We start from the raw sequence: 9,018 nt of genomic DNA, 5'->3' as shown, positions 1-9,018 counted from the left end.
GTACATAATTACTGTACTGAATGTCACATTAATGATCATATTATACCCTGAAAGATAACTTTTCCAAAGACTCACATCTGCATTCTACCATTTTTGAGTCCTTGGCAGGACTACTCATAGTGCTTTCAATTGACCTATTCTGCACATTTGGTGCTCTTTCAATGATGTTTGCTACATTCAGCAGAATGTAAGATTTCAGTTTTAACATATATTTCCTATCTCATTGCACTGTATAAATATATATATTAAGCCAGTCTAGCAGAAAGTTAGAGGCAGACACAGAAAATAATGGGTTTATTCTAAGACTAAACAAAAAAAAAAGCAGCATATTTTCTTGTATAATTGACAATGAATAAACATTTATATAGTGGGCTACTTACCCAAAAGTGCAAGCCATTTTTCATATGTTCCAAAGGTAGGAGGGAAGAGGGCAAGGAAACTGTACTACAGAGAATGGAAAGTTTATTGACTCACAATAAATTTGCTGCTTCAAAAGAAAAACATACTATCTAAATAAGGACTGCATCTAGCAAGCCAGTGACAGACATTCTTCATAAAGGTGGAAAATACCACCTTTTTAAAAGAAGCAAGTTTTTCCTCCTAATAAGGTATACAGGAGGCTAATTTAAAGAATTTCTATTTCTTTGTAAGGATATTGGAGCAGGCAATCTGTAGCATTATGGAGCAAAGGCACAATCTCCTTAGGTGCTGTTCAGAAAATCTCATTATTAACAGGACAACAAGACTTTTGATACCCTCCAATTGGCAGGCTAGGTGCAGCTTGGCGTGTCAATAACACTTCTTCCCATTCAATCACCATACAGTGTCCACGCATCCCACTGACCAATCCCTGCCTCTTGCAGGAGGGATTTGGGTGGACCAAAGAGCCATCTCCCACATCTCCCCCTTCTTTGTTTATTCAATGAAAACATAAACAAGATCTCAAAACCAAGGTTATTTAGAAAAATCTGAACAAATAATAAAACAACCATCTTTTACACCAACATGAACAATATAATTCACACACACCATGATTGTGAAAAACGAGGTTCACTCTCCTGTTAGGATTTAAAAGTTTAATAAAAGACAATAAGGGACAGATATAAGCAAAAGTATAGTGCTGGCTGTGTGGCAGGACAGACACCCCCCCCCCCTTCTCTCTCTCCCTGATTGCTAGCCGAGATCGATGGCTCAGATTAAGTCAATGGCTTAATCCTGACTATCAATGCTGGCGTCTGGAACTCAGAGCGAGACACTGAGAGAATGTGAGTAATTTTCAAGTGACCGCAAATACACACTCTTTTCCCTATAAAACACCACGCAAAACTCAGTAAAATCAGAAGCTTTTGTACATGGATACTGGAGCGTGAGGAAAAGTTTCTCCCCCAGCTTGGACGTGAGCTGTGCGGTTACTTCCCGTGGGATTGAGAGCGGATCTGGTGCATCCCCAACCCCAAAGAATTGGATTTGGTAAGAAGCATTCAGTTTCCTGAATTGTATTCCTCTTTGCTAGCTACAATAATATTAATAGGTACCTTTTTCATTTTTAGCGCTGTATTGTTTTAATCTCCCTATTTTGGGCACACATATATATATATGTTTGTTTTAGCTATGAATAGCTTTTCATGTTTTGTGTAGTAAAATTTGTCTAGTTCTTTGTTCCGTTCTCACCTGTGTCTAATAAACCATAATCTATTTTACATTAGACATAAATCAGCTGTCTTTATAAGAACTTACGAGTGAGACTGGGTTTTGGGGTGCTGGTCACTCTGAATAGGTTTTGTCATTAGTTGTCATAGGCCTAGGCAACTGGTAAAATCCATATACCCTCTATTTCCACTCGTGACATTTTTGGCGTAGTCGGCAGGATAGATGGCTAACGATTTGAGAACTGAGAGTAAGGAACTTACACAATATTTACGGAGGCACAATGTTCACATTGATACTGATGACCCCTGGCCCACAGAAAACTGGTTTCAGTGGGGAAACATAAAAGAAAAATTAGATGAAAAACGGGGTTCATTAAAAGATACCAAAGGAAAGGGCATTATTTGTCATGTACTCGCCCTATGTTTAAACTCTACTTGGAGATGGAGAGAACAAATAATAAAAGAAAATGAAAAATTGATAAATGAAATACAAAGATTAAAATTGGCACAATTATCCCTGCAAGGCCAATATAATCAGGCAAAACAGGGGCTAAAAGAATCTAAAAAACATGCAAAAATGGTGGAGGAAAAATTGGAATTAACATTATTGCATATTCCCAAATCTATGGATGTCAGAAAAATTAAAAAATTAATAACATCTCCTGAAAATTGGGATGGTGACATCTGGGAAAGCTCTGATGAAAATTATAATGACACCTTTGACTTAGAGTCAGATGAAATCACGGAACTTCCACCGTCTGAGGAGGAAGAAATTCCAGAATTTAAAATGAAACCCATGATAAAAACTGAGATATCTCAGGGCCCGCGAAGGCGAGGCCAGCAAACTACCACCAAAACAACCCCATATGATGCCTTACAAATGACAAACATTAAAGAAAAATATTCAAGAAAGGCGGGGGAAAGTGAAACAGAATATTTATGGAGAGTTTGCCTCACAGGAGGAGATAATGTATTATTAGATGGCTCAGAGAGTTATGGGTTCTGGGGTCCAGGAGTATTTTTACACCTTGGACCACAACCTCCTGACGAGCCACACTCCATCACTAGCAGAGTGGCTTACTGGGCAGGAGGAACAAACCAAATGGACAGGGGAGAACCAACTGTACTCCCTATTCATACTCCAGACGAGGTTACAGTTGCAATAGCTAAAGCTGCTTGTATCCAAGCGATTCATGAAAGAGGGGGCAGAAACATCCCAATCTCTGCGGAGGTAGATCCTGAAAGGATGCTCCCCTTAATACGGGGAGCCCCATCAGACATAAAAAATCACTTGGTACAAAAACGAGATGAAATCAAAAACAATATAACATTCAACAGACAAAACCCACACGCACCGCAGAGACCTATACCTACATGGGCAGATCTCTCACACCATGTAACCTCCCATGCAAAAGAAATTGGGTGGAATTTAGAGTCAGTAATCGAACCCAAAAGAATTCCTGAACGGCGGGTGAAAGTAGTAAAACATAACCCCTCCGAGAAAAGGAATTATTATCAATCAGACTCTAATAAAGGAAAAAGAAACGAGTTATGGAGAAAAGCCCTCTCCCTGGGTATTCCAAAAGATTTAATCAGAGGGAAGCCAAATAGCTCCATTGCAAGCTTGATCCAATTCACAGAACAGATGAAATCACCACCACTTAGCAATTCAAACGTCACACAAGAAGCAGAAACTGCACCTACACCCAACCCATTTGCACCTCAAAAAAAAAAACAAAAACTGACAAGCGCTGGACCGTCAGGGCAGCCGAGCCAGCGCTCAGACACACCTAAAGAATCTAGCCCGCATGTGTATTTACCCGTAGGGCCCAAGAGGCAGCCTCTGAAATTCCTTATTGATACTGGAGCCCAAATCTCCTTAATCTCTTTAGCAGACGCTGAAAAACTAAACTTAAGTTTTAAAAAGAAGAAACAGATACTTCTAACTGGTTTTAATGGAGACAGTACCACAGCTCACTTAGCAAAAATCCGGTTGTGGTTACCTGGAGAAAAAAGAATGACAGCCCATATTTTTGCTATTGCTGATCATGAAGAGAGCATTTTAGGATATGATATCCTTCAAGGAAAAAAGTGGCAATTACAAGACGGTACTATCTGGTCTTTTGGTTCTGCAGAAACCTCACGCAGTAACCTTTTTGGAAAAAATAGAAAAATAAAACTTCTAAAAATGGCTCCAATATTACCTGTGTCTGCTGTAACTAATGTCAAACAATACCCCATACCTCTAGCAGCCAAAAAGGGAATAGATGCGGTAATCACAAACTTAGAACAAAGAAATATCATATACAGAACACATTCTCCTTTTAATTCCCCTGTCTGGCCAGTAAAAAAGCCAGATGGGAACTGGAGATTAACTGTTGATTATCGAAGGTTAAATTCTAATATGGGACCCCTAGCAGCAGCTGTTCCCAACATTGCAAACTTAACTTCCACACTGCAGGCTTCTGCTCACGAGTGGATGGCTGTGCTAGATATAAAAGACATGTTTTTCATGGTACCAATTCGTGAGGAAGACAAACCTAAGTTTGCATTCACGTGGGACGGAGTACAATATACGTTCAATCGACTGCCTCAAGGATATAAACACTCCCCCACTATAGCACACAATGCTTTAGCTGAGTTACTCCAACAAGTACACATACCAGAAGGAGTGCAAATGTATCAATATATCGATGATATATTGGTGGGTGGTAAAGAAGAAACAGCAGTAAGGGTTGCTGCAGAAAACATATGGAATAAATTGAGCGAAGAGGGAATAGAAGTACCTATAACCAAATGTCAGGGACCTTCTAAAGAAGTAAAGTTTTTAGGAGTCTGGTGGGTTTCAGGCAGAGCTGTAATTCCGGAGGAAACTATTACAAAATTAGACACCATACCTACTCCCACAACAAAAAAGGAACTGCAGCAGATAATGGGTACCTTGGGGTACTGGAGAAAGCATGTTCCTGGGTTTTCCATAATAGCAAGACCCTTATACACACTAATGAGAAAAAATCAAGCATGGGAATGGGATGATGTTCACCAACAAGCTCTGCAAACATTAATAGAAGAATTAAAAACCTACCAATCCCTTGGTCCAGTTCATCCCAGCGATCCTATTGTGGTTGAGTGGGGTTTTGCTGAACATGGAACTTACTGTAATTTATTTCAAAAGGGACCTGAAGGACCCAAACGTCCACTGGGATTCAGCTCGACATCATTTAAAGACACTGAAAAAAGATATTCCAACTGGGAAAAAGGACTTTTATCTCTTACTAGAGCTCTGAAGCAAGTAGAGAGATTTCAGCAGCTGCAGCCTGTTAAAATTCAAGGACCTTTCAGCTTGCTAAGTAGTGTAACAAAAGGCTCTGCTCCGCCTGAGGGCATTGCACAAAGACCCACAGTACACAAATGGTTTGCATACCTCACAGGTATCACAGACCAAATGATTATCACTGAAGGACCGATAAAACATACGAAATTACAGATAGACATTCCCCCAGACACTCTGGCTCTGCAACAGCCGTTCAAAAGCAGCCCAATAACCGACGCTCCTGCGTTTTCCCCAGATTCTGAAGTAAAAGGTGTATGGTTTACTGACGCCTCAGCTAAATGAATTGATGGAATATGGAAGTACAGAGCAGTAGCTCTGAATGTTGAAACGGGAGAGGAAGTGATAGAAGAAGGTTTAGGAAGTGCACAAGTAGGAGAATTGAAAGCAGTGTTACTGGCAGTAAAGAGAAAGGCAGAGAAAGTGTATGTGGATTCTTACGCCGTCTGGGCTGAAGCCACACAATGGTTGTGTCAGTGGGAAGCGTTGAATTGGCAGGTAAATGGAAAGACAGTTTGGCAAAAGAAGGATTGGGAGTGGTTGTTAACAGAAGCTCAGAATCGAAAAATCCAAATAGGCTGGGTTAAAGCACATTCAAATGACCATACATTGCAATCGTTTTGGAACAACAAAGTAGATAATCTAACAAAAATAAAAAAGATAAAAAGTGATGAATTAGAGGACTCACAACACTGGTACAGATTAGCAGAATTTTTACATTGTAAATTAGATCACACGGGTGAAAGTGCTCTCTTTTTTGCAGCACAAAGTAGAGGATGGCCCATAACCAGACAAATGTGCAAAAATATCCTCACACAGTGTCCACAATGTCAGCTGAGACTCAAACAAAATCACCCAGATCAAGCACCACCCTTACACATCAAAGATAATAAGGCACTGTGGTCAACCTGGCAAATAGATTATATTGGACCTTTAAAGCCATCTAATGGTTATAAGTACATATTAACAGGAGTTGAAGTTGTATCTGGACTAATAAAGGCCACAAAAACCAGACAAGCTAACACAGAAGCCACTATCTCAGGACTTAGTGAGTGGTTTTCTAGCCTTCCTGCTCCAGACTCCATACAGAGTGATAACGGATCACACTTTACCAGTGCAGCAGTACAAGATTGGGCCAGGAAGGAAGGTATCAAGTGGATTTTTCACACACCTTATTATCCACAGGCAAACGGAATGGTGGAACGGGCCAATGGTTTACTGAAACGCTACCTTAAACCACAGAATTCTAACTGGGACAAACGGTTATCTTATGCTCTTTATCAGTTAAATAATAGATATGGAGTGATGGGTAGTCCAATCTCACGAGCTTTCTTAAGCCCTGTGTCTTTTCAGACAACTCCACATAAAAAGACTGAAACTTTTCAAAATAATCTAACAGTGGGCCAACAAGTTATGGTAAAACTACCCCAAATTGGAATTGTACCAATGATGCTGACAAGTGCTCGAGGGCCCATGGCTTGGGTAGCTACTGATTCTAATGGGCATCAGCATAGAATCAGCTCTCGATGGGTATTTCCCACATTTTAAAACTGTAACAAAGCTGATTTCGCTAAGGGCAAGACCCCGTTTGGCCACTGAAAACTCATAAAACCGTCCCTACACTGCCCCCATGTGACAGCAGTGAAAATAGCGACCTATTTCCAACTACAGGCCAACAGAGGGAATGACAACTCTCAAAGAAAATGTTAATCACTATTTAAATTCTGTTGTTTTAGTTTCTCTAATAACCTTAAATATTTAAGAATATCCCCACCAGATCTAAGGCTAAGCGTGTACTCCGGACGTGAGAAGAAAAGGAGAAAGAACTACTTGCTACACGGCTGTGAAAACTTCAAAAAGTCCTGGACTCTTAAAAACAAACAACACCCATTCCACATAAACGGAAAACCGCATGGGACTGCACACCAACCAGTAAATGTGTTGTAATCAAAATGTTAATGATAATGTTGTTTATGTTTTTATGCCTGCAAGTGACTGTTTTTAGCAATGCTAAATGGCACACCAGCCACCTGGATAAAACTTTGCAATTAGTCATTGTGAAAGGGAAACCAGAGAAAAATGTTAATACTTCCATGGCTCACTCTAACCTAACACAAATAGAACAAATGCTATCTGACCCATGGAAAAGAAACACCCATCTCAAATTAGTACAAGCTGTAACTCTGATAGCCAATCGAAGTGATTGTTGGATCTGTTCTCAATTTCCTACTCACTCAGATGAAGGTACTCGAATGATGGGAATTCCCACACCAGGTATATTTTCCAATGGTATCCCTCCTGCCAAAATAATGCTCTTTCTGGGGGGAGCCACAAGTCACACCATTATAGACCAACAAATCCTAACAATAGACATTGTAACTGTGGGAACTTCCTGTATTCACAGATGTCTAGAGGGACCAGGAGTAACTTCACACCAAAGAATGAAATTACCTGAATGTAACCGTGGTGTCAAAGTAGGAATTTATCCCGAGTGCCATTCATATCTGGACGTAACTAAAAAAGGCATTTTAACCACGCAATGGTGGCCTATTCCAGACAGCATGGGATACTATTGGCTTTGTGGAAACCAAGCTAGAAAAGCTCTACCCCCTATGTGGGAAGGAATATGCACCATCGGTACAGTTGTCCCAGAAATAGACATTATTGACAAAGCAGAATTTCCCCGAGGACACCTAAGATCCTTTATTACAAGACACAAACGGAATTTAAATCCTTTGGTTGAGAGGCCTACTGGATTTCATAAATTTATAAGAGGGTTCTTACCATGGATAGGAATACCTGAATTAGAAAAGGCAATAGTAAATATATCTGGAGTTATTGAACAAATAGAAAACCGGACAAATGATGCAATCAGTGCCTTACAACAAGAAGTCACCAGCCTCTCAAAAGTGGTTAAGCAGAACCGAATGGCTTTAGACTTGATATTAGCCTCCAAAGGTGGAGTATGCACAGTCATCAACACAAGCTGCTGTGTATATGTAGATCAAACCCTCAGAATACAAACTGATCTAGAGGAAATTAGGAAAAACACTAAAATTTTACACGAAATCCAGAAAGATCAAGGACCAGATTTATTTGATTGGATAACTTCATGGATCCCAAATTTAAGTGCAATCATGAGGAAACTAATTGGTGTAATAATTGTAGTTGTAACATTAATGATTGGAATCTGGATCATACTTCAAATTTGCAAAATTGGAATCAACAAAATAAGTAAATCCAATAATAATCGACGTCTCTAAAAAGAAGAAATCCCAAATTTAGCTTTGTTCACTCAGTGCTATTGAAGTACTAAATGATTTGGCAGATCTAAGTGATGTTTATGTATATACTTTATAATTTTTCCACATGTATTACTTTATGTCTTTACCTTAATTGTCACAGTAGGAAAAGGAGATTGTATCCTAAATATAACCTAATCAATTTATAATCAAACCTAGTATATATATATATTTCTGTATCTACCTCTCTATGTGTATTTGTTTACATTTTTATAGAATTGTCTATCATTTTATATACTAACACTAAACTCCATTGGGAAAAGAAGACTGAACTGGAGAGCACAAAAAGAGCGAAAGACTCACCAACCATACACTGGACTCATTCAGCTGCTACAACCAAGAAGCTACCTTCACAGACTCTTTGTTCCTGATCTTCCCAAAATCTCAAGACTCAAGGGGTGGAAAACAACCTAGCCTACATGGACTAATGCTTGTTAAATTGCCTCCAAATACTATGGACATTCTGAAGTTAATGTCATATTTACTAATCCCTTAGTTGTTACTGCTAATGTTTCTTATATGTATATTTTGCTACATAATCTACTACATGAGCCCATAAATTGAAGCAACAACAAATGCTTCCTATTAACATAGTCAAATTTCCATTAGAGAATAATACAATTTTGGAAACGCAATGTATACCAAAAATTCAACAATAATACATAAATTAAAAAGGCGTGGGTGCGTTTTATAGCATGAAGGCAAGAGACACCTGCACTGTCACTTCATGATACAA

General features: G+C 39.2%; 1 protein-coding gene across 1 annotated transcript; it reads left to right on the top strand.

Annotated features, from left to right (window-relative positions):
* The first annotated feature begins 7,043 nt into the window (after positions 1–7,043).
* On the top strand, positions 7,044–8,309 carry LOC146445459 (endogenous retrovirus group V member 1 Env polyprotein-like). The gene has a single exon (XM_085059715.1). It carries the CDS (start codon positions 7,074–7,076, stop codon positions 8,241–8,243), a length of 1,170 nt encoding a protein of 389 aa, XP_084915841.1. The 5' UTR covers positions 7,044–7,073; the 3' UTR covers positions 8,244–8,309.
* The last annotated feature ends 709 nt before the right edge of the window (positions 8,310–9,018 follow it).

This window comes from Lichenostomus cassidix, chromosome 1 (assembly GCF_008360975.1).
Source record: "Lichenostomus cassidix isolate B80296 chromosome 1, HeHo_3.0, whole genome shotgun sequence".
NCBI classification, from domain to species: Eukaryota; Metazoa; Chordata; class Aves; order Passeriformes; family Meliphagidae; genus Lichenostomus; species Lichenostomus cassidix.
This window is presented reverse-complemented; position numbering and strand designations above follow the sequence as displayed.